Here is a 25,202-nt window from a genome sequence, read left to right as displayed (position 1 = left end):
CCTCTTTCTCCTCCTGCCCTCCCCAGAGTGGAGAAGGAATGGAATGCCCTTTGCCTAAGCGAGCCGTTTCTGTGTGTCTCACTGGTCCCACCAGCATAAGGTGAACATCAAGAGGCCTTTGCGCTCCACCAGGCCCTGCGCGGGGCTCTGCCATAAAGCAAGAAATCGGAAACGGTTCCTCAACAAATGACTCTAAAACCCGACCAAATGGCATCCATAGTAACCACCGCGAGGGGCCATTAAATCTGCCGGGCTGGGGAAGGATGTCTGGCAAGGCAGCAATGAAAATGTGCATAGCCGAATGGAAAAGTCGGGGACCCTGCGGGCGCGCCTGCAGGGGCGCAGCGCGGGCAAACACGCAGCGCACAGGTCTGTGGCGATCACAAATCGCAAGGCCTGAGTTGCCGTGGCAGCGGTGGCGGCGGTGGCAGAAGCCGGTCTGGCCTGCCGGCGGGCGCGGCAAACTCCCACAGTCGAGTTCCGCGAGCGCGCGGAACTCGCCGCCGCGGCGGGCGGGCCAGCGCCATGGCCACCAACTGGTTCACGGGCTCCCTTGAGGGGGGGGGCGGGGGGGCGGGGGGGGCGTAGGGCTGGCAGTGAGGGGTGGGGGCGGGACTTTCTATACCTCTCCTGCCTGCCGCACTTCCCGGCCCAGAGCCTTTTACCACCGTTATTAAGTTATTTAAAATCATTTCAGAAGCACCTACTATGTGCTGCTCAGAGAGGCCAAGTGGCCTGGCCCATAGTAGGTCACTCAGCCCAAAAGTCATGGGTAGGATTTCAACCCAGGTGTCTTTCTTCATTCATACGTATGACATATATCGTGTGTATATCATATATATATACCACCTATGATATATGTATCATATCATAGGTGGTATATATATATATATGTGATAGGTGGTATATATATATATATCACCTACTATGTTCCAGGCACAGTTCTAGCATCTGGGGATAAAATAGTGAACAAAACAGCAAAGCCCTTGCTCATGAGCTTCCCTTCATATGGGAGGGGTGGTGGGAGTGGATAATAAACAAAAAAAGAAAAAGATATAAAATGTTGGCTAGTGATAAGGGCTATGGAGAAAAAGGAAGTGGGGAGGGGGAGCCTGCGAGTGCAGCGGGTGGTGCGGCTGGTGGTTGCACTGAGAAGGTGATTTTGAGTAAAGGTTCCCAGCAGGGGGTTAGGGGACCAGACAAGGGTGGAATCTAGGGAAAGGGAACCTGGAAGGACGAAGACCCTGAGGAGGCAGCAGCCCTGCTCATCCTTCATGGGCCAGCTCCAAAGTCACCTCCTGTGGGATGCCAACTCCCCCACCACCCAGAACTGCCCTCATCAGGGCTGGGTGCCTCTCACTGGGCATCTGTCCCTCCCAGGTTTGACGTCTCCACTGTCTATCCCAACCAGAAGAAGTTCAGCGCCTTCAGGGAGGCCCCGTACTCCAGGGTTTACTCTGTGGATGTGGTGAGTTTGCATAGCTTCCCGAGTCTCCCACATGGTCTGGCCACTGCCCCTCCGAGTCCCTCCCCGTGACAGATGAGCTGATCTGCGTAAGGGGCATGCCTCACACCCCTCTGTGCCCTCAGCCCACAGCTCAGAGCTTGAATCAGAGCTGGGGCCTCAATGTGTTTGATAAACGCAGGACTGTAATGAAAACAGCATGCGTCGGATCCACAGAGACCTGGGTTCCACTTGCAGCTCTTGCACAGACTGGCTGCGGGCTCTCTCTGAAATGTAAGGGGGCCAGTGACAGAGGATGTCATGTTTGCACCTTGAGGGCCAGGCTCGGGGCTGGGGGAGGGGCCCCCAGAGGGGTATTGCCTGTCCACTCCCAGGTCAGGGTGACAGCTTGGAGAGGACTTGCTCTGTGGGTGGACTCGTGGGTGTGGCTGGCCTCGCTCTGACTGTGCTCTGACTCAGTCCCACATAGGACCTGGGACCTATGGTTGCAAGGAGACCTGCTTCCGCATCAAGAAGTTGAAGAAGGAGGTGGGCACAGGCTGCGCCAAGGCCCAGGAAGCCACCTGGCTGACGCAACTGCCCCACTTCCAGTACCGGGCCATCCTGAAAGAGAAGCGGCAGCAGGTGAGGCCCCTGGGGCCCCACCCTGCCCTACTGCTGGTGCCAGTTCCTCCTGCCCGGTCCTGCCTGCCCCCAGGGTGGCCTGCAGTGTCCTCCCAGGCCCAGGTAGACCTCATCCTTTAAGGAACACATCCTCGCCTGGGCTCCTGCCCGCGTGGACACTCCCAAGTGTAAAGTTTTCAACTCTGCTCTCTTTTCTTGGGGCAGAAGGAAGAGCTGGGGCCTGGCTCCTACAACTCCAAAGACTTCTTAGAAGAGTTGCAGGAGAAACCGGGCAGCACCCGGGGGCTGCTCAGCTCCGGGGAGATTCGCTTCCGAGGACTCATTGGGGTAGGTGTTCTCATACACGGAGTGGGATCCCTCCTACCCTCTGCTCTGTCTGAAGAGCATGCAGCCTGGGTGGGGCTGGAAGCGCCCTTTCTCCTACCGTTCTTCTTCCCAGGCTTGGCCAGCCTCCCCTCTGGGACCCCACAGCCCCTCTGCTTTCCAGTTCCACAGCTTTCAGCCCACTGGCTATCGTAGGTTTCTGCGTCTCCCCCACCAGATCAGGAGCTCCCTGCCGGCAAAGATGGGTCTGGTTCATCTTTGAGTCCCTGGCATACGTTAGGTGCTCAACAAACTCCTCCATATCTATAGCCATCCAGCCATCCAGTAAATAATGGTTGAGCGCCCTCTAGTGCCACATACTGTTCCAGGCCCTGGGGATCCAGCAGTGATGAAGACAAGGTCCCTGCCCTCATGGAGCTGTGGTCCTAGTGGTAGAAACAACGGTACAGAGAAGCAAATCACATATAATGAGGGCCATGGGGAAAAATGAGACAGGGAGAGATGGCGAACGATGAGGTGCCATTTATAGGGTAGTCAGGGAAGACTTCTGGGAGGAGGTGGTGTTCGAGCAAAACCTGTGGCAGGTGAGCAATGGAGACTCACGGAATCTGTGAGTGAGGTGGGAGGAGGCAAGAGCAGAAGGGTGAGGACCAGGACATGAGGCCCTTCTGGCAAGGTGAGGGCCTCGGGTTTGATTCCAGATGCTGTGGGAGGAGGGTTTTGCTGTGTGTGTGGGGGGGTACTGAGTGACATGCTTGTGGGGGAGGGGATCGGAGGCATCCAGAGGGGAGGTGACTGTGGTGAGAGGTGGGGGTGGCGGGAGGGCTGCCGTGGCATCGGTGTGGGTCGGGATGAGTGGGGTTCAGGCTCCATAGGGTCGTGCGGGCAAAGGCGGGAGTCACACCCACGCTGCCAGTGCCACCCCTCCTCCCCTGCCCCTCACGCTCCCTGGGCTGGACACCCTTGCCCTCCTCACGCCTCAAAGTGAGGCAAAGCACTCGCCCTGTGCTTTGCCCCTGCTCTCCCCTCTACCAGAAGTACCATTCCGCCCCCAGCGGCCCCTTCCCCCAAGGACCCCCTGCTCATCCCTCAGCTCTCAGCTCCGAGGTCTGACCTGACCCCATGAGGGGCCATCTCCCTTTCCCAGGAGCCCCGATTGTGGCTGTGGGTTCAGTGTCTCTTCCCCAGCGCACAGCAGCCCCCGAGGGTGGACCACATCTGCCCGGTTGGTTCGCTGCAGAATCCCCAGGTCCTAGCAGCGCCTGTCACGTGATAAGTCTTTGTGGACTAAACTCATGCCTGCCTACTAAGTACTGGTTCTCCAAAACACTCTAATTTTTTATAACCACTCCAGACGAGGCCCTGGAGGCTCAGAGAGGATAAACATCTTGCCCCAGTGGGCCAAATGGGCAAACCCCAAGCCAGGGCCTTTCCTCCACACCTCACCACTGTGAAGCCTTCTGTGGAGCCTGGGAATTACTCCTTGCCACGTTCAGGGGACGTGCACATGCATCCTCAGGTGCAGAAGCTGTAACTGCACTGTGGGGAGAGGGGCTGCCTGGAGGCACTGAAAAATGAGTGATTTCCTTCAAGTCTAAAGTAATGATAGCCGACACTTAATGCAGCACTTGCCATGTGCCAGGCACTGTTCTAAGCACGTGAGGGTACTAATGAATGTAGTCCTCACCACAGCCCTGTGAAGCAGGCACTGTCATCGCCACTTACAGACAGAAAACGAGCACAGAGAGGTTAAGTGACTGCCCAAGGTCACAGAGCTACTAAGCGGCAGAGGCAGGATTGAGTCCAAGGTGTCCACACGTAACAACTGCACTTGACCCGTAGGCTGGGCTCACTTGGTTTGTTCCTTGACCATCCGTGGAGGACAGGATCTAATGGCAGAGCCCAGCCCCACTGAAGGCAGAGGAGTTGGGGGAACAAATCAGACGCTGTCTGTTGCCTCCTGTGCCCGGTCCCCAGGGCTGGAGCATCTGCGAGGGTTGGCTGAGCAGGGTGAAGGTCCCACGGCCTGTCCCTCCATTCCAGCTGTCTCTTCTTCTCTCTGGTCCCCACATCTGCTCCTGCAGTAACCTCACTGGGCCCTGCGGGATTTCCCCGAGCCACTCTCCTGGGCTCAGGGCTGGACAGAAAGTTCAAGGAGGTGGCACTGCCCCAGTGGGCAGAAGGCAGCCCCAGGAAGAGCTCACATCCAAGGCCTGACTTTCTCAGCTATCATCTTGCTCTGGGCTGGGAACCTGATGGCCTCCTCTGGCCTCTGGTCCCTCCAGTTGTCCCCCCAGTGTGGGTGGGACAGGCCTACAAATGCCACCTGTGCAGGGTGCTGACTTCTCCATGGGGGCCTCCGCAGCGCCAGTGCAAAGCTGTGGGTGCCTGCTTTGGGTCCTGTGAGTCCTCCCCCAGAGCGGATGGGCTGTGGAAGCACAGCCCTGCAAAGCCAGCGCCTTCCGTGCTAGCACTGGGCTCTGCCTCCATCCTCCTCCTAGTACGCTCTGCCCTCCCTTGGCTGTGGGGACACTGGGCTCTGTGTCCTTGGAGCTCCTCCGCCAGCCTCCCTCCATGGCTTCTCTTTCCCAGGCCCTGCCCTCCCCACCACCCTCTGTGGGGTGTTCTCTCTTGCACAGCCAGGCTCCATGCACGTGGCTTCAGATCCCCACCCCGGGGTCCTCCAGGCTCCTCAAACTCTGCATGCCCTGCTCCTGCCATGTCAGCATCTCCCACAGACGTGCTCTTCCTGGGCAATGGCACCGCCCAGCGTCCAGAGCCAGAGGCCCACGGGCACCTTGTTCCCCTGTAGTCACGGAGGTCTGTGCTTCTGTCTCCCATCCTCCTCCTTCCATCCCCTTGACCTCTGCCCAAGCCCAAGCCACACTCCCCCTGTCCAGGGGCGCCCCCAGGACTGATGTCCTGGTCACCTAATATTGCCCCAGTCGCCTTCCTAGGTGTCCTCATGCCCCAGAATCAAGTCTGGATGCCCCGCTTGGCCTTCAAGGCCTTCCCATTCTCTTCCCAGTATACCTCTCCCAACTGCCTCAAAGGTGCTCTTATGGCCCCCTCCACCTGGGACACCTGTCCCACCCCTTCATCTTCTGGGAAGATGACTCTTTCTTCAAGGTCCACCTAAAAGGAAATCTTGTAAATGACAATTCCCACTTCCCCCAGAACTAAGCACTCCTGCCTGGGTCCCAGAAGCCCTGAAACATAACATTCTAGTTAAAGTCAGGGGTATTCACATCAGCCCAGGTGTGTTGCTGCACCTCTGAACCTGAAGGCTTGAAGGGAGAGATGAGGCTTTGCCGACAGAGTGCCGGCACTGGGCTCCTCCTGGTCTGTGAGCTCCGGGATCAGCAGCTCCACCCCTTTGTTATAACCCTCGCTTCTGAGGTCTCCCTAAGACACCGTGGTGCTTATTTCTCTCCCACCTCTGGTGCCTGCACAGTGCCTGGGAAACAGAAGCTCAGAGGATCATGCATGGATTTTGAAGTTAGAACCCTTGTGCTGCCCCTTTCTGGAGGTGGGACCTTGGACACAAGGTTTGCCTCTCTGAGACTCAGTTTCCCCATCTATTGATTGCAAGTGGCACTGATCTGATCTCATCAGGATGTCTCTAGGACCAAGATATTAAGCCTAGTAGAGCAGCCGGCACATGATGTTGAGACCCACCTTCCTCCTTTGGGGCTTTTCTCCTGAACGTACCTGGAAACCCTGGGCCCTGGAAGGAGGCAATGTGCATTCTGGTTCCTCTGAGGGTGAATGAACCTGATGCCTGCCACGGCCGGACTACCCACCCTCTCTGCCAGGCCTGGTTCTGGGCTGCTTCCTGGGAGGTTCCAGGGACTGGAGGTAGGCAGGGCTGAGCCATATGTGGAGTGGCAGCGATCCCGTGTGGCTAAAAGGTGCAAAGCAGCAGAAAACATCCTGCCGGGTCTTGACCCAACGATGGCTACCCACTCACCCACCTGTACTGCAGGGTGGCCCTTCTCATTCCACCTACAAAGGCCATATTTCCGACCCTGGCAGTCGAGGCTTCAGATCCTCATTCCAGCCACAGTTCTCAACCTCTCCTACCTCTTTCTCTCCTACCCCGCCCCACCAAGACAGCCACCCCACCCTGACTTATTAGGTGTTGACACCCACTATGGACTGGGCATGTGCAAGAGGCTTTATAGACGTTATTTCATATCATCCTCATTACCTTGGAAGAAAGTTCTACTAACCCTGTGCTTGAAATGTGGGCCATGGGGCTAAGAAGGAGTAAGTGGCATATGCCCAAGGTCAGTCAGCTAGGAAGCAGTGGAGTCAGGATTCGAACCCAGGACTCCAGATCCCTCCAGGTCGCAGCACTGTTCACAGCACAGTGGGAAACCCATTCATGTAAACGTAGGGCTATAACACAGGGGTGTAGTGGTTGGGATTTCCGAGGCCACCAAAGCAAGCAGCTGTCTGGGGTGATCAGGGAAGGAAGCCTTCATTCCCAGGAGAGATGGCATTCGAGCTGGCTTTGCAGGATTAGAAGAACTTTCCGAGGCCAAGAAGGCGGGAGGGCATTTTGGGTGGCAGTAATGGCACAAGCAAGCAAAGGCGAGGAGGTTGCCAGAATGGCATAGGTTTGGGGACCAGCAAGGACCTCACTTTGGCTGAAGCGTCAGATGTAGGAAGGGAACAGTGAGGGAGAAGCTGGACAGACCAGTGGGGCCCCAGTGAAGTCTGAACTTGGAACTGAAGGTCTGAGCAGTGGCAGAGGCTCACAGGCCCACAGTGCTGTGTGTTCTGGGGGGCAGTTAACACACAGGGACTCTGAAAATCCCGTTACCCTCTGGAGGGCATCTCTTCCTCAGGTGCACTCAGCAGCACAAGGCGTGGGACTAACAGCCTTTATGTCCCTCCCTCTCGCCCCCAGAACTACTATCCAGGCCCTGGAAATTATGGGGAGAAGGGCAACCCATACACGAAGCTGGAGGAGAGTGCCTGGAACCGGTCTCATTCCAAGGGCCTCATGTGCAGGATGACCAACAAGCCGCCCCCCTTGGCTCATCAGGTATCCCCCTACCCTGGCCAGGCCTCACCCACCTTGCTGCACAGACCTGGGGGGGGGACTCCAGGGCAGATGGGGAAACTGAGGCCCCAAGGGGTGATGGACCTGCAGGGATTGTCCTCTGTGCTCTGTTCCAGGGGAACAGTCTGGCACTGGGCACCTACACCTTCAAAAGTGGCATCGAGGCGTACCTGGCACGATCCATGGGCACCCGCGGCCTCTATGACACTTTCTCGGGTGACCAAAGCAAGCTTCAGCCTTATGGACATTACTCTGTGCGGGTGTGTACCCAGGCGGGCTATGCCTTCCCTGGCAGGAAAACAGGCCTCACCTATCCACGGCACCCTGTGTGCCAGGCTCTGCGCAGGACTCTTCCCGTAGCCTGCTCACTCCCCCCTCCCAGCTAGGGCAGGGTAAGGCGCCCTGTGTTAGAGGAGGAGACTGAGGCTAGCCACGCAGCTGGTAGGGGCAGAGCCGGGATTGAACCCCACGGCATCTGTCTGGCTTCACCTCCAGTCCCCTCTCCTCTGTACCAGCACGAATTGCAGGGGAGGTGCAGGGGGCCCCAGTACCAGGCCTGGATGGGAGATAGGCTGCCAGGCCTGCAGGGACCTAGATGGTGCAGGCCTGGGTGTCCTGCTGTTTGGGAGACACTTCCCAGCCATCTCAGACCCAGCTAAGCTGACTGGGTTAGTGGCAGAGAACTGGAGGGCTGGGAGGGGAAGCTGAGGTAGAATTTTAGCTTGATGCCCCCCTTTCCTGCACCAGTCAAATTCCTGTTGTGTGATTCCTAGCACCGTGGGTTTTGCTTTCACAGTAATTGGACTTAAGTATTTGTCTAACTGTTTATTTTGTCTCTACTGTGCCTTCACTCATGTGTGTCTTGGGCCAGGTAATCGTCTAAGTGCAGGGGAACCTGCCCCAGTGGTGCTTACTTTCTAGTAAGTGCTTACTTTCTAGTGCAAAAAGAAACACAATCGCAAGTGAAAACAATATAGAATGTTAGCAGGGAGTGGGTGCTGTGGTAAAGGCATCAGGAGCGCTAGGAAGTGGCGGTGGTGAAATGTTGAAATTCTTTGGGACCAGCTGGTAAATAGCCACTGAATGAGCCCTGCAACCTGGCTCCTCCCTGGGGCTTCCCAGGCCTCCCCATGACCAGCTACGAAGGTGTCCTGTCAGCAGAGCAGGGCCCTCAGACGCTCCGTAGGCCCTAGAGCCAATGCCCAGGCCACAGGATATTATTTTGTGTTATCTAAAAAATAGACATTTTAAAGAGCAGTTTTAGGTTCACAGCAAAATTGAGCAGAAAGTACAGGGTTCTCATGTTCCCTCTGTCCCCGCTACATGCCCAGGCCCCCGCTATCAGTAATCAGCACCAGAGGGAACATTTCTTACAATCAGTGAATCCACACTGACACATTATTATCGCCGAAAGTCCACAGTTTACATTAGGGCTCACTCTTGGTGTTGTACATTCAATGGGTTTGGACAAATAAATAATAACATGTATCCACCATTATAGTATCATACAGAGTAGTTTTGCTGCCCTAAGAATCCTGAGTGTTCCCCCGTCACACTGGTTTTTAAATATTTGGACTATCACTCCTGCTTAGAACAGTGCCTGACTCAGTAAATGTCCACGAAACAAGTGAAAGAGAGAAGAAATGGATGAAGGCAAGCTGGGCTGCAGGGCACCGCACGGAGGAGGGGCTGTTAGAGACCCCATCAGACTGACCCCACCCCTGGCTGGGGGGCTTCGTCTCTGTCGCCCAGGTCAGAGTGGACTGGCCTGGCCATGGGACAGTGGCAGGCATGGGGGAGAGTGATGCCTCATTGGACCACTGCTTGTCTCTGATTGTGGTAAGGGTCCAGCATCGCAGCTTTTGCTTTTCCTGACATAACATATTCTTTTTCCTCCTCTGTTTCTCAGAAAAAACGGCCCAGGGAACTGATGAATTTCAAGAGCTTCGTGGAAGAACTTAAGTCATGTCACAATAAGAAGCGTGGAGTTTTTTCAAAAGTTCCCCGCAACCCGGAAGCCCCTCCAGAAAGAATTTATTGGGCCACACTTAGCCAGTGTCCCCCAAAACTAGTCACTGTGCCCCTATGGCCTTCCTTCCTTCTTCTCTTGGGAGGGGGCTTTCCTGCGGGGGCAGGGTGGGGTGGAAGTGGCTATTTCAGCCGAAAGCTCACCCTTGGGTACCAGACTTACCTGGTTCCCAATCCTGGTATTGTACTTACTAGTCACATTGGATCAGTGTCTGTCACTCTCTGAGCCTTGGTTTACATGCTTGTCCCGTGAGCATGACCAGGTGGCTGTGAGAATTCATTGAGGTTAGTACTAGAGCCTATAGCATGGAGCCTGGCACCCGGGAAGTGCCCAGTGGGCATTGATCTCTGCCCCTCCCTCCCCTGCAGAGAGGATGAGGGGAAAACTGGAGCGGGACCAAGTGTGAATAAGGGGTCTGCCCGACAGAAGGCCGCACACCGGTTCTGTTTAGGGGAGCGGTGGGCTCCTTTCTGGGGTTCCGGCAGCCAGTCATCTGAGTAGGCTCTGGACATCAGTCGACCCCCAAGCAGGTTCTGCCCCCCAGGGAGGGAACTGCTAAGGGCTTGGGAAGGTGGGCGTGTCCAGAGGAATGAAAAAGGGTACCAACATTTCCTGAACACCTGCTCTGGGGAGGGCACATTTCAGCCCCCTGGAGAGAGGGATTATCTTTTGCATTTCATGAAAGGAAACTGAGGCCCAGAGATAGGAAGGGATTTGCCCAGGCTCCCAGCAAGGGGGAGGAGCCAAGATTGGAGCCCAGCTCATTTAGCTGCAAAGTCCGTTGGCTTCTGCTCCCCAGACTGGGGTCTGGAGCACCTCTCTGGACCCTGCCAGACCGGGAGAGCCCTTGGGAACCTGGAAAGAAGTTTCAGGCTGATGGGTGGGCATAGAGTGGGTGGCAGGGGTCATGAGAGTACCGCAGGGCCCCTTCACCCCCAGAGGATGGGCTCCTGGTAAGTTGGGAGGTGGCCAGGTACCTCCTACCATCCTTGGCTCAAGTCTCAGGGCTGCCAGGGGGGTGAGGTCAGCTGCCCAGAGCCCTCATCAGGCCTGGCCCCAGGCTGACCACCGCCAGACCTCGCCAAGCTTTCAGCCTTTGTTCCTCACCTCTAGGCCATGTCTAGTCCCAGTACGTGGCTTCCTCCAGAGAAGGAATGCAGACACATCAACCAACCACCGTTCCTGCTGTCTCCCAAGAGGATAGGCATAAAGGCCTCCCCGATGATTCTGGGAACCTGGGTGAGTGCGTCTGGGTAGGGGATACACAGTGAGGAGCAGGGAACACTCTCCTAATTCTACAGGCAGCCCCAAGTTCTCCTTCCCCCTGGGAACTGATGCTCTGAGGGAGCCCATCCCACCTCTTTTTTTTCTACCAGGGACTAACTCCCACTCCCACTGTCTCATTTCTCTCAGGCAGTGGTTTTTCAAACTTGAGCGGGCATCAGCCTCACCTGGAGGACTTGCCCCACGCCAGACCTTCTGATTCAGTAAGCCTGGGGTGGGGTCTGGGAACTTGCATTTCTAATGAGTTCTCAGGTGATGCTGATCCTGTGTTCCAGGGACAAGTTTGAGAACCACTGTGCTAATGGACATCACCCAGAGCCATCCCACTCTCTTATTTTCTAGGGAAATGCTCCCTCCATTCTCTTCATATTTGTCTTGAGGCCTCAGGGGCAGCTCAGGGAGTTGGCCCATTTCTCATCTCTGGTTGAGCAAGGACCCTCTCCTCCCCCTCCCCTCTCCTCCCCCTCCCCTCTCCTCCCCTCCCCTCTCCTCCCCCTCCCCTCTCCTCCCCTCCCCTCTCCTCCCCTCCCCTCTCCTCCCCTCCCCTCCCCTCCCCTCCCCTCCCCCTCCCCTCTCCTCTCCTCTCCTCCCCTCTCCTTCCCCTCCCCTCTCCTCCCCCTCCTCAGAGGCAGCCATCCCCCATATATGACGTAATCTTCGGTTTGTTGGTGTTCGTGTAAGACAGCTAAGCTCTTGCCTTCGTGTGCCTGCCTTCTTCATGCACCAGATGGCATTGGGCATCAGCCTCATTCCGTTTCTCATTCCTGTCCTTCATTTTTTAAGCCCACCTTTTACTGGGGCCTAATAACCATACAGAAGGGAGCATGAGTCCTAAGTGAAGAGTTCCATGAATTGTCACAAAATGGACTCACCATGTAACCACCCCCCAGAGGGTTGAAGGGCACGTTTCCAGCACCCCAGGGCCACCCCCCAACCTCCCTCCCCGTCAGGTGGTTCCTCTCCTGGCTTCCAGTAGTACAGGTTAGTTTTGCCTGGTTTTGAACAGCTGTTTTTTTTTTAATTAATTGAGATATTTAATAGACAGTGCAAACCATAGTTTCATCTGATTATAAATGTGTGAGTTATCTATCAGTTATCACAAACAGCAACAAGGACCTTAGAGCTATGTTAGAAAAATGTATAGCTGGGACTTAACTCTAACAATCTCACGTGCTCTCAAGGGAACACCATCCGTTTCAAATCAGTGTCACAAACTCCAAAAAGACCAGGGGAGTGGGAGTGAGGAGTGGGCCAGAGTGGGAAACACAGGGGCCAGTACACAGGTGATGGACAGAAATACAGCTCTCAAGGAAACCAAAATCAGATGCATTATTACAGCTAAGGACAAGGAAAAGCTTATGGCTTTTAAAAAACAACTCCTGGGCTTCCCTGGTGGCGCAGTGGTTGAGAATCCGCCTGCCAAGGCAGGGGACACGGGTTCGATTCCTGGTCCGGGAAGATCCCACATGCCGCGGAGCAACTAAGCCCGTGTGTCACAACTACTGAGCCCGCGTGCCACAACTACTGAAGCCCGCGTGCCTAGAGCCCATGCTCCGCAACGAGAGAAACCACCGCAATGAGAAGCCTGCACACTGCAACGAAGAGTAGCCCCCGCTCGCCGCAACTAGAGAAAGCCTGGGCGCAGCAACGAAGACCCAACACAGCCAAAAATAATTAAACAAAATAAATAAATTTATTTAAAAAATACAAAACAACTCCTGCCAGTACCATACAAGTCTTACAAAGAGATGTGTGACAAGTCAGCTGACTTAAAAGGACAGAGGCTACATTTTCAGGTCATTTCAACTGCAAACGGTTCACCCTATCCATTGAGGTTCAGCAGTGGAGTCAGTGTAGTCCAGAAGCTCAATGTTGGATTTGCAAATACAGAAAGTATTTGCAAATACAGAAAGTATATTTATTTTACAGAAAGTCAACATTATAAACAGCAGGCACCTCCCCCACCCCTTGCCTGTCCCGCTGGGTGCAGACCATGCTATGCAGAGTGAGCAGTGATGCTGCCCTACTGCTTTGGAGGAAGATTCGAGAGTGATGGAACCTGCCTGCCGTGCACACGCACGTGCCTGCCCGCCGCGCAGGCCATCAGACTGGGCCCAGCCCGCACTGGACCGGTTAAGTGGATCCAGCCCAGGTCTCCAATTCCTTCACGTCATCGTCTTCCTCTTCCTTCTTCTTGGTGGGTTTTGTCGGTAGGGATATAGAGGGAACATTTGGTAGAGGGACTGTTTCCGGTCCACTGATTTCCAGCATATTCTTGTCTAGTTCCTCCTTTTCTAGTTCTTCTAATTCTGTCACAAGCTCCTCCTCGTCAAACTCTTCTCCAAACCCTACAGATTTTGAAATAGCTGTTGAAGTTTCTTCTGCAAGTTCCTGCTGGTCAGCAAAGTCCTGCGTTAACTCATCAGCTTTATCGACGTCCACGTTGTCGTGGGCAGCCTTCATGGCCTTGGTGGCATAGCCCACATTCTTGAGCACCTCGGTGTTGGTGTTGGCATTCTCCAGGGCCTCTCGCTGGAACTCGATGGTTGACAGCGTGCTGTTGATCTGTGCCGACTGCTTTCCATACCTCTTTTTGCGCTTCAGTGCCTAGAGGGCAGCACGCTTGATTTTGGTGTCGTGCTTCTTGGCGGCCATCAGCTCCTGCTCTATCTTCTTCTCCAGGAATTCTTGCTTCTTACTTAGCATCTCCTCTGTGTTCCAAAGCCTCTGGATGGCCTCCCAGGGGGGGTTGGGCCGCCCTTGCCGGCTTTACCCCCTCCAGCCCCGAACAGCTGCCCAAACACTGACACTGCTGCTGCTGGATGTGTCAGCCTGCGCTGCCCGCTCCCCACCCTGCCACTCCCTGCTGCCGCAGCCCTCCTGAACAGCTGTGTATTTTTAAGCTGTGGCTTTCTCCTGGTTTCCCTGGCAACATCTTGCTTGGAACCTGCCTTCCTACTAAGCTCCCCCTGCCCCATCCCGCAGGCCCACACCCCAGCTCTCCCTCTTCCACTCTACCTCCTTGTCTCCCGAGCGATGCCTTGGCCCCCAGTGTGCCCACACCCCCTGCCCTGCTCGGTTCTTGTGAGGTCCAGACGGTCAGGTCCCTACATTCTTCCTTTTCTCACCTCCAGCCTGCACCTCCTCCAAGGGGAGAGAGTCTTCTCTTGGGGACCCAGTCTGACCTTGGGACAGATTCTCTACAAGTGGCAGCTTCCTGTCCTGCCAGTCTCCTGCCCTCGCTCGTCACTCTGGACAGGCTACATCTCCTCTCTGAACCTCTCCACTGGCGCTTCTTGTACTACAACCCGGATTTCTGGGTGGGATGGTGTATTCATTTCCTAAAGCTGCCATAACAAAGTATCACAGACTAGATGGCTTAAAACAACAGAAATTTATCCTCTCTCAGTTCTGGGAGCCAGAAGTCTGAAATCCAGGTATCGACAAAACCGCATTTCCTCTGAAACCTGTAGGGGAGAATCCTTCCTGGCCTCTTTGTAGCTGCTGGTGGTGGCTGGCGATCCTTGGAACTCCTTGGCTTGTAAATGCCTCACTCCAGCCTCTGCCTCCATGTTGCATGGCCATCTTCCCCCTGTATGTCTCTGCTTATGAGGACACTAGTCACATTGGATTAAGGACCCACCCTACTCCGGTACGAGCTCATCTTAACTGATTACATCTGCAGCTATTTCCAAATAAGCTCACACTCTGAGGTCCTGGGGCTTAGGACTTCCACATCTCTTTGGGGAACACGATTCATTGTGTAACAGATGGAGTAAGGAGGAGCCTAGAGGGAGGGGAGGAAGCCTGAGATCAAGTTTCCAAGCCAGGCATCCAGCTTGTTAATGTCCTGCCTCTTCTTCCTGGTGCAGAACCCCGTGGGTGTGGGTCGCTACCTCAACACCCAGCTGATGGAGACAAAGGACCATCGGCAGCGATACCGGTCCCTGTTCATGGGTGGATCCAAGCGCTACCTCTCGGACCCAGCCCGGGAGAGGCTCATGCAGTGAGTGCCACTGGAGCTCCAGCAGAGGGGCAAGGGCACAGAGGGGCTTACTCTGGGCTGGGCTGGGGGCTCCAGCATCTTGTGCTTGGTTCCCATGGGAGCACAGCTGCCGCCCCTAGTGCCAGGCAAACAGCTGTGGCAGTGGAAAGAGTTCAGATCCTGGCTCTGATGCTTACTGGCTATGTGAGGTGAGGCACATCGCTTAACCTCTCTGAGCCTCACTTCCCTCAGCTGTCAATGAGCAGGGGACGGTGGAGACCCAAATGGAATATTCTGTCTAAAGTTGGTGGTAAGGAGAAAAGGAACTCCATCGAGGCTAACTCCTCCACCCACAACCCACACAGTCTAGGATTACCTTGCATGGCATCACCACATGGAATCTGCTTCTTGGTGTTGAAAACGGGGCTGGTACAACTCACCTCAGGAAGTTGTGAAACCTAAAGAAAAAAGTGCATGGAATACTGTGGCTAACTGTAAAACAGCTTGCAAATGTTAGCTGCCGCCGTGTCTTATTGACCTAAGATACCATCAATTGCCGTATAATCTCAACTTCAGAAATGTTAAAATATGAATAAACATGCACTTTAGAATTGGAAATTCTGTCATCGGAAATTCTGGTGAGAGCATGAGGACCAGATTCTGGGGGACCAGATCTAAATATTTAAACACAGCTTTTAGGGCTTCCCTGGTGGCGCAGTGGTTGAGAGTCCGCCTGCCGATGCAGGGGACACGGGTTCGTGCCCCGGTCCGGGAAGATCCCACATGCCGCGGCTGGGCCTGTGAGCCATGGACGCTAGGCCTGCGCGTCCGGAGCCTGTGCTCCGCCACGGGAGAGGCCACAACAGTGAGAGGTTAAAAAAAAACAACAAAAAAACCCCCAGCTTTTAAATATTTTTATCAAAGTAGACCTGTGTCTTCTTTTTTTTTTTTTTTTTGCGGTATGTGGGCCTCTCACTGCCATGGCCTCTCCCGTTGCGTGAGTGCTACAGGATTTCCCTTGTAAACTGGCTTAGAATTCTGTGTCTACTACTCAGCTGTGCGACCTAGGACATGTTACTTGGAGACAGACTTTCATCTGAAAAGTGAGAGTAAACAAAATAACCACCTTGTAGAGTCTGCTTTAAGGACTGAAGGCCATAATGCATGTAAATGTGCCCTGCCCTGTGGATGATGTTTTGTAGGTATGTTGTAAGTGCTGGCTTTCCGGGCCCTTAGCTGCTGCTAGGTCTTGGCCGAATTCCGTCTTGTTAATACAAGGGTAAGTTCTTTTTTTTTTTTTTTTAATTTTTGAATTTTATTTAATTAATTTTTTTATAGAGCAGTTTTTATTAGTCATCCATTTTATACACATCAGTGTATACATGTCAATCCCAATCTCCCAATTCATCACACATACACACACACACACCCGCCGCTTTCCCCCCTTAGTGTCCATGCGTTTATTCTCTACATCTGTGTCTCAATTTCTGCCCTGCAAACCGGTTCATCTGTACCATTTTTCTAGGTTCCACATATATGCGTTAATATACGATATTTTTTTTTTGCTTTCTGACTTACTTCACTCTGTATGACAGTCTCTAGATCCATCCACGTCTCAACAAATGACCCAATTTCGTTCCTTTTTATGGCTGAGTAATATTCCATTGTATATATGTGCCACATCTTCTTTATCCATTCATCTGTCGATGGACATTTAGGTTGCTTCCATGACCTGGCTATTGTAAATAGTGCTGCAATGAACATTGGGGACAAGGGGTAAGTTCTTACAGAGGCTGAAAATGCACATCACCCAGGAAAAGGAACTACAATGGCTTAAATCACCCTTTGTTGTCAAAGACCCAAGGAGAAGACTACTAAGATGGAGATTTGATAGAGACAGGGAGAAACAGGAGGGCATTTCACCCTGAGGGAGGGTGGGAGCTTTGAAAGTAGGGGCCAAAAACATTAAATGTGACAGTGAAATACCAAAGGTTTCTCATGAAGTCAAGAACAAAACAGGGATGCCTATATCAGTGGCATTATTCAACATTGTTCTGGAGGTTCTAGCAAATGTAGTAAGACAAGAAATAAAAATATTGGTAAAGAAGAGCAAAATCATCACAATTTATGATGGTATGTGTGTTTACCTAAAGAAATCCAAGAGAGTTCATTTTATTTATTTATTTAAATTCACTCTTTTTTTAAAAAAAATAATTTATTTTTGGCTGCGTGGGGTCTTCATTGCTGCATGTGGGCTTTCTCTAGTTGTGGCGAGCAGGGGCTACTCTTCATTGCTGTGCGTGAGCTTCTCATTGCGGTGGCTTCTCTTGCTGTGGAGTACAGGCTCTAGGCGTGCAGGCTTCAGTAGTTGTAGCACACGGGCTCAGTAGTTGTGGCACGCAGGCTTAGTTGCTCCACGGCATGTGGGATCTTCCCAGACCAGGGATCAAACCCATGTCCCCTCCATTGGCAGGCGGATTCTTTACCACTGCGCCACCAGGGAAGTCCCGAGAGTTCGTTTTAAAACTGCAAAGTAAGGAAGCAAGCACAATAAAGTGTGTAAATAGTTTCATTTGATACTGCAGCCACAACAAATAGAAAACTTAATTGAGAAAAAGATGCTATTCTTATGAGCTACACAATACAATGCATTGGGATAAAGTTAATCAAGTATATTCAAGGCATAAATGGAGAAAAATATAAACCTTTACTAAAAGATGTTAAAGAAGGCCTGAATAACTGGAGCGAATACCAGGTTCATGGATGGAAAGGCTCAATATTGAAAAAATAGTAATTCTCCCCATTGATGTACACATTTAGTGCCATTTTTAATCAAATTGTAAGGGGGTTGTAGGGGGAATTGAATACATTTATTATAAGCTTTGTCTGAAAGAGTAAATACATATGAATATTAAAAAATAGGAGACTAACAATCCCATTAACAAATGCGTTGCCACATGCATTTGACAACACCCCATGGAGGACTAGGCCCCAGACTGTTGACCATGGTGACACCTGGGGGGTCTTTTGCATTCTACCTTGTTTTATTTCTGAAATGTTTGAATTTTTCAAAGTAAACATATATTATTTTTATAATTAGAAAAAAACAAATAAAAAAAGGACAAGAACTCTTGAGGCAGACTACACCAATTATGGGTTCTTGTGGACCCATCTCTAGCCAAGAGTCACCCTTTGTCTTCCAGACCTCAGTTTTCCCATCTGTAAAAGGGAAATACTTTATACCCTACAGGACATGGCTGGGCGTAATTAAGGCTTATGAATGCTACTGAATGGAAGCCAACCATCAGGTGCCTGAGGGTGTCTGATGGTCAGGCCGTTGCATGATTCTCACTGGGACTCAGGTTCATTGTTCATGAAGCCCCAACTCAATTGGACTCTTGGGTCAGGAGGACTTTGCCACGAGGCACAGAAGGTAAGTCATAAGTTGGGAAGAAGGATTTCCTTATATGCTCTTTCATGGATTGATTCATTTGAAAGACCTGTTCTGTGCTTGGTTCTGCCCTGAGTATTGCTGCGCTGCTGACTGTTTTCAGGTGATGAGAAATGTTCTCTCATTCATTCACTGAGTTTTTTATTTCTGAGTTCATATTTTAATTTCTAAGAGTTATTTTTGTTTTCTGAATGTTCCTTTTAGTAACAACATGCTCATATTTCATGGATACAATGCTTTCTTATCCTTTGAAGATATTATTAAGACAAATTTGCCTGACATAGTCTCCTTCTGTTTCAATTTTTTTTTTCACGTGTTTGTTTTGGCCTCAATCTTCCATATCAGAGATTTTTCTCAAATATCTGGTGATCCTTGACAGTGCACTCATGTCTAATTGAAAATCCTACTAGAGACTCTGGGGCACTTGTTCACCATTGGTTCACCATAGCATGACCAAGCTGAGTGTTTTCACAGGGGGAATTTCAGTGTCAGTGTTGTTAGATCTTTTTCCCTTGGCCTTGGCTGGAGAAAGCTCTTCTGAGAGATGTAAATCTGGCTGCCAGAACGTTACGTGGGGGAGAAGAACTTAGAGATCTCAATATTTAGTGATCAAACTCCCATTTGATTCCCTGTTTTAAATAGGATACTCGTGACATCAACTCTTCCCGGTATCATCCTGTACAGAGAACCTCTCTGTCTCCAGAGAATAAATTCTGCAATCTTCATTCATGAAGGGTATTCATCTGGCTGCAGAGAGTGGAGAGGGAAGTTGATATTACACAGACATTCAATCCATATCCTTGTGTTGGTGCACTCCCAATTCCAGAGGTACCTAGTGCTGCCAATTCCTCGGTCTTTTGGAGTGAGGGAATTCTTAGCTTTAACTTCTTCTATTTTAGGATTTAGCTTTCTTGGGTATGCTAACATAGTTACCATTCTTCCATCTGCTTTTCAACTTCCTAAATATTCTCTCTTACTGCTGCTGCTTCTATGCTTTTTGTCCTTGTGGGTATATGATTTTAAATTTGTATTCCTTTACTCCTGTTTTAGTGAGATTTCAGGAGGGATGGAGGTTAATATATGCATTCAATCCACTAAAAGTGTGGTGAAATTTCTGAGTTTCAAAAGTAAAATAAAAATCTTGGAGATGTCAGATCTAAGAAGACAAATAACCTACGATCTAGATAAAAGCCAATCAGACATGTTTTGGGCCTCTCTTCTGAAACATGAATGATAGAAAATACTGTTTATACAACAAGAAAAAGACTTGAGACTAGAATTCTCTATGTAGCCAAACTATCATTCATGGGCGAATAGAGATGCACAAGAATTGGGGATGTATACCAAATGTATCTTTTCTGAAAATATTACTGGGGGATATACTGCAAGTGAAAAATGAATTAGCATAGGAGCTCAACAAAGGGGAAGACATAAAATGTAAGAATATATCTATCTATGATTTATCAGATAAATGTGAACAACAGCAAAAAGTGGTAATACAAATACCAAGCAAAATAGAATTCAAGGCAAAAATATTAAATGGGACAAAGATGAGTATTTAATCATGGTAAACAATGAAATCCATGAAGAAGTTATAAAAACCGTGAACCTTCACACACTCAAAATAACAGCAACAAACTCCCACAATCATAATGGGAATTCCTTTTTTTTTTTTTTTTTTTGCGGTACACGGGCCTCTCACTGTTGTGGCCTCTCCCGTTGCGGAGCACAGGCTCCGGACGCGCAGGCTCAGCGGCCATGGCTCACGGGCCCAGCCGCTCCGCGGCATGTGGGATCTTCCCGGACTGGGGCACGAACCCGTGTCCCCTGCATCGGCAGGCAGACTCTCAACCACTGCGCCACCAGGGAAGCCCGGGAATTCTTAATAGACCTGAGAATTTGACAGATAAGGACATGTAAATAATTATTTAGAGGATTTGAATAGGTGTGTTTTACTCCACATCATTTTCAGATATTCATGGAACACTTATAAAAGTTAATCTTCTAAGAAAATTTCATTTAAAATATCTAAATTAAAAACACCCTACATAGAAAATTTTAGGTTACTTTTTCTAAACAGAGTACAATAAAACAAGACATTAACAATAAAAGGATAACCCTCAAAACCAAGTACTTGGAAACTAGTAAGTAGTCTTCTTAAAAGCTCTTGGGTCTAAGAGAAAATCTAGTTTGAAATTACAGTCCATTTAGAAATTAATTACAATAAAAACTCTATATCAAAACCTATGTAATATTGTCAAAGCACCCATTAGAGGAAAATTCATAGCTTTAATAGCTTTTAATATTAAATATGAAAGATTGAAACCAACAGAAGCAATCATTCTACTCTAGAAGTTTAAAAACGTCAAAATAAATTTAAAACTAAGGCAGGAGTAAAGAATTAATGAGAACAAGTCGAGTCTGGAAGGATGGAGGTGCTCTCACTGGGGCCTCACAACTCCTCCATGTTGATGTGCTATTGTCAATCCCTGCTTCGGCTGTAGGATGCGGGCCACGACTCAGTGTGGGTGTGGATGGAAAAGTGTAGGGTCCACAGACTGCGAGGCTGCTGTAGAAAGGCAAAGAGCGATGGTCAGGGCTGTCTTCCCATCTTATACGTGAGTGCCTGCAGAGGTGGGGGAAATGGCTCAGAGGCCCGCAGCCAAACAGGCAGGGCGGGGACCAGGGCTCTGACTCAGGTCCTGTACTTCAGCCTCTCCTCCTTGGCCAGGTTTGCAGAGGCCATGGGTGTGGAACACAACTTGGCCTTGAACAATTTGCTGTCTTCAGTCCAGGCGAGGGAGGGCGTGTGTGGGAGAGTTGTAAAGTCTCCTTCTGGAATGTGTAGTGACAGCTAATCTTTCTCACCTGTCACTGCCAAGCCTCACCTGCTTCTTCCTGCCAAACCGCTGGTTCTGGGCTTCCAGCGAGGCAGCCTGGGATTTGACTCCCGTGTGGAAAGGCAGCCTTTTGCTTTCCATTATTTAGAGCTATACACATAGGAGGTGCTTCATAAATGTGGCTGATGGACCCATGGAGCAAGGTTTCCACCTGGTCCCCTTTCTGGCTCTTACAGCCTGGTCTCTTTACTCCATCTGGCCACCCTCTGGCCGTGTGGACATGCTCGCTTTGCACTCCAGCCAGGCCACGCTTTGGCCACACTGTGATCTGTTCTTGAAACACTCTTCTCCTAGTTTCTGTCTGGAAAATTCCTATTTATCCTCCACAACTCTGCTTAAATATGAAGGCTTCCCTGATTTTTCCAGACGATGCCTCTGTATTCTCAGCCTCTTGTGCATTCCCAGTTTGGAGCACTTTCCCTTTATATTGTAATTATTTATTCACATGCCTGTGGTCCCTACTACACAGAACTTCTCTAGTCTCAAACTCCAGTGTCTGGCTGGCACGTGTAGAAGGAGCTCAATGCATATTTGTTAAAGGATGAGTCAGTGCTCCACGCAAAGGAAACTTCCAGTTAGATCTGTCAGAAGCTTATTTCTCCTAAGTTTTTTCACTTGACATTTTTTTACGAAAAATTTAAACGTACACCAAAATAGAAAGGATTTTACAGTGTACCCTTGTATATGCATCACTTAGATTCTACCATTAATGTTTTATTCTTCTTGTTTTATGACATAGCTTCCTGTCTGTTAATCTATGAATCACCTATCTATGATCATCCTTCTACCCATCTATTAATTACCTTACAATCTGATAAATTTCAAAGTAAATGGCAGACATCAATACTTCCTCCTAAATACTTCAGTAGGCATACTAACTTTTTAGGATTTTTAACTAAAGTCACATTCCTTGTCCAGAAATCTGACATTGAAATCATAAGTATCCATTTTTATAACAATAATAATAATAAATTCTTATATCACTAGAGTATATTTATAATATTCAAAGTGATTTTATATGTATTTACTGTATACGATAACTTTAAAAGGTAGGAATTACTCTCAATGTTTTTCAGTTGAGACAACTGAAATTTGGGGAGAGAAAGGGATTTCCAAAGCTGCTGCTAGGCAACAGCATTCATGCTTGTAATCTTCAAAAATTAACTGAGAACTTGGTATGTGGCAGGCACATCTTGGGACATGGCAGAAGAGAACCAGACAGACAGCAGTTCTGTCCCAGAGTGGCTCCCACATTTCTGGGGAAGGCACTCAACCCCTGTTCTACAGTTACAGGGTAGTGTGAGAAGGATGAGGGCAGGAGGGGCCTGGGACTTTTCTATGTCCAGAATGCTCTCCCCACTCTTTTACCCACAGCGTTCTGGAGGGTGAGACCAGGAGAGAAGGCCCTTTGAACCCAGGAAGGCTAAGGCACAGATAGCCTTCACCATGGCCAGTCTTCCTGTCCTCGCCCCACCTGCTCACACCCGGTCACTCCCCTTGTACCTCCTGGGCCTCTGTGCATGCTGCTTTGGTGGGAGATTTGGAAGTTTGAACAGGAAAGGGGGACTCTTAGGAAATTCAGCACAGAGTCCCCCTTCCCCAGGGTTCCAAGCTGTGTTTTTTCCACAAGTGTTCACTTCTTTCAGGGAAGAGAAAAATTAGGACAAAGGAAAGAGCATGAACAAAGGAAAGGAAGCCAAAAAGCTCAGGACCTGTCCGGAAAACCCTAGATGGTTCGATTCGGATGATGTATGGAGTGTGTAAAGGGGAATCACAGAGAATAAGGCAGGTGGGATTGGTTAGGTCAGTCCTTAGAGGCCTTGATTGTGAAGCTAAGTGCTCAGACTTTATCTGACCTGTGAGAAACCACAGAAGGATTTTTGTAAAAGTTAGATTTATAATAGTAAAACTTACAGCCAGTAAAATTCACCCTTTTTAGGTATATAGCTCTATGAGATCTTTTTTCCAGTTCTGTGAGTTTTGACAAATGTATATAGTCATGTAATTAATCACCCAAACAAGCAAGATAAAGGATATTACCATCACCCCTAAAAGTTTCCTCGTGCCATTTGTAGGCCCCAGCCCCTGGCAACTACTGGTGTGATTACCAGCCCTATAGTTTTGCCTTTTCCAGAATGTCATATAAATGGAATCATGCCGTATGTAGAATCTTGTTTCTTTCATTTTGCATGGTGTTCTTGAGATTCATCCATACTGTTGCTTATATTAGCAGTTTGTCCCTTTCTAATGCTGACTTGTGTTCTCTTGAATGGATATACCACAGTTTATCCACTTTCAAGGAGAGGGCCATTTGGGTTGTTTCCAGTCTGGGCAATTTTGAATAAAGCTGCTATAAGCAGTCCCATATAGGTCTTCATGTAGACATATGCTTTCGTTCTTCTTTGGGAAATATCTAGAGTAGGATTTCTAGGTCACTTGATAAATGTATGTATAACTTTATAAGAAACTGCCCAACTATTTTCTGAAAAGGTCGTATTCCCACTAACAATGTATGTGGGTCTAATTGCTTTACATCCTTGTCAACATTTGGTATTATAAGGCTTTTTTTCCTTCCAAATTTAGCCATCCTAATAGGGGTATTTCCTTGTGGTTTGAATTTGCATTTCTCTAATGACAAGATGTTGGGCATTTTTTCATGTACCTCCTCCATATCTCTTCTTTTGCACATTTTAAAAAATGCTTACTTGTTTTCTTCTATTAAGTGTTGAGAGTCCTTTATATATTCCAGGCATACATCCTTTATCAGACAAGTATTGTGCAAATATTTTCTTCCAGACCCTCAAAAGGGTTTAAATGGGAAGTAACTCTTGTGTTTTAAAGACGTACTCTGTGGCATTGTTGGGTAGGGGAGTGGGATGGGGCCGGATGGAGACAAGGAGGCCGACTTAGTGTCAGGTGAGAGCTGAGGCTCTGAGCCAGGCCAGGGGCAGTGGGCTGGGGAGGACTGAAGAGCAGAAGGCACGGAGACCCACCGGATGATCATAAAGGCCTCTTTGGCCCTGTAAGCCCGCCCTCCTGCCTGCCTTCCTTTGACAGATATTTGTGGACACCACCTTTCAAGCACCTGAAACAGTCTAGGCATAGGGGAAATATCAATAAAGACATCAAAGTCCTGTCTTCATCAAGTTTACGTCTTGGTGGGAAAGACAGACAATGAACAAACACATACATGTGTGCACCGTAATGGCTGGTATATGCTGTTGGACACACAAAGCAAAGGGTTCTTATAAAATGCCACCTTCCAAATGGCTTCTGAGATGAAACCAGAGAGAGTCCTCATGGGTTCCACCCTTAGGAAAGAATCCGAGCAATGGGAGGGATGTTAGACTGTGGTCAGGGGCTCTGGGCTGGAATTCTGGTCATCAGGGTGACCTCAGACAAGTTCCCTCCTTTTTGTGACCCTCAGTCTCCCTATTGGGATGGTCTTTTAGGTGCTAGGATTTTGTATTTGAAGTTCTTACAAACCGGTTTGGGGGCTCTGATGAGCCAAAGTAGGTGCATAGCAGAGGAATTTCCTCCTTAGAACCAGGCTGTTTTGTTGGAAAAGCTCTAGAGGTTATCAATTTTGGCCTCTCAACTAATGTAGGATCCCCTAGGAAGCACCCTGTTCATCCCCTGTGGGTGCCCCTCCAGGGATGGGGGCTCAATCTCTTCCAAGGGACCAGTTCCATTTTCTCTTTCTCTGTCTTTTAAAGGGAAAGAATCACACCTTTTACTAGGGGGAAGTGCTCTCCAACTCTGGATTACAATTCAGATCCTATTCCTTAAAGTCGCACATGAAGGACAGCCTGCAGTGACCGGAGGACCCAAAGGCCTGAAGACAGATCTGGGGATGGGAGGGTAGGAGTGGGAATGGGGGGTCTTGGAGAAAGGACACATGGGAATGCCTGGAAGAGGGGAGAGGTGTGGTGGGATCACTTTTGCTGGAGATGTCTACCGGGAGGTCATGATGTCTGCTGGGCCAGATATCTTTTGATACGAGAGATCAATTATCCTGAGAATTGGCTACTGACGTGAACATGGGAGCCAGACAGCAGATGGACTAAAG

At 50.0% G+C, this 25,202-nt stretch overlaps 1 protein-coding gene and 1 pseudogene across 1 annotated transcript; one reads left to right on the top strand and one right to left on the bottom strand.

The window, feature by feature from the left end:
• Positions 1-301: 301 nt before the first annotated feature.
• On the top strand, positions 302-24,922 carry CIMAP2 (ciliary microtubule associated protein 2). The gene is made up of 10 exons (XM_060141932.1): positions 302-369; positions 1,381-1,468; positions 1,925-2,089; positions 2,294-2,416; positions 7,329-7,466; positions 7,601-7,744; positions 9,394-9,555; positions 10,627-10,752; positions 14,670-14,803; positions 24,850-24,922. The coding sequence occupies exons 1-10, from the start codon at positions 302-304 to the stop codon at positions 24,920-24,922; spliced, it is 1,221 nt and encodes a 406-aa protein (XP_059997915.1).
• On the bottom strand, positions 12,869-13,518 carry LOC132516176 (charged multivesicular body protein 4b-like; annotated as a pseudogene).
• Positions 24,923-25,202: the final 280 nt, after the last annotated feature.

The sequence above is a fragment of the Lagenorhynchus albirostris genome, chromosome 2, assembly GCF_949774975.1.
Source record: "Lagenorhynchus albirostris chromosome 2, mLagAlb1.1, whole genome shotgun sequence".
NCBI lineage: Eukaryota > Metazoa > Chordata > Mammalia > Artiodactyla > Delphinidae > Lagenorhynchus > Lagenorhynchus albirostris.
Note: the sequence above shows the minus strand (reverse complement) of the source record. Positions and strands in the feature narration are given on the sequence as shown.

Excerpts from the sequence above, each read along its gene's own strand:
- CIMAP2 (XM_060141932.1), top strand. The coding sequence starts at position 302 with ATGGAAAAGTCGGGGACCCTGCGGGCGCGCCTGCAGGGGCGCAGCGCG. Across the intron at positions 2,090-2,293 it reads TGAAAGAGAAGCGGCAGCAG|AAGGAAGAGCTGGGGCCTGG; the intron begins GTGAGGCCCCTG and ends TTCTTGGGGCAG. Across the intron at positions 2,417-7,328 it reads GCTTCCGAGGACTCATTGGG|AACTACTATCCAGGCCCTGG; the intron begins GTAGGTGTTCTC and ends TCTCGCCCCCAG.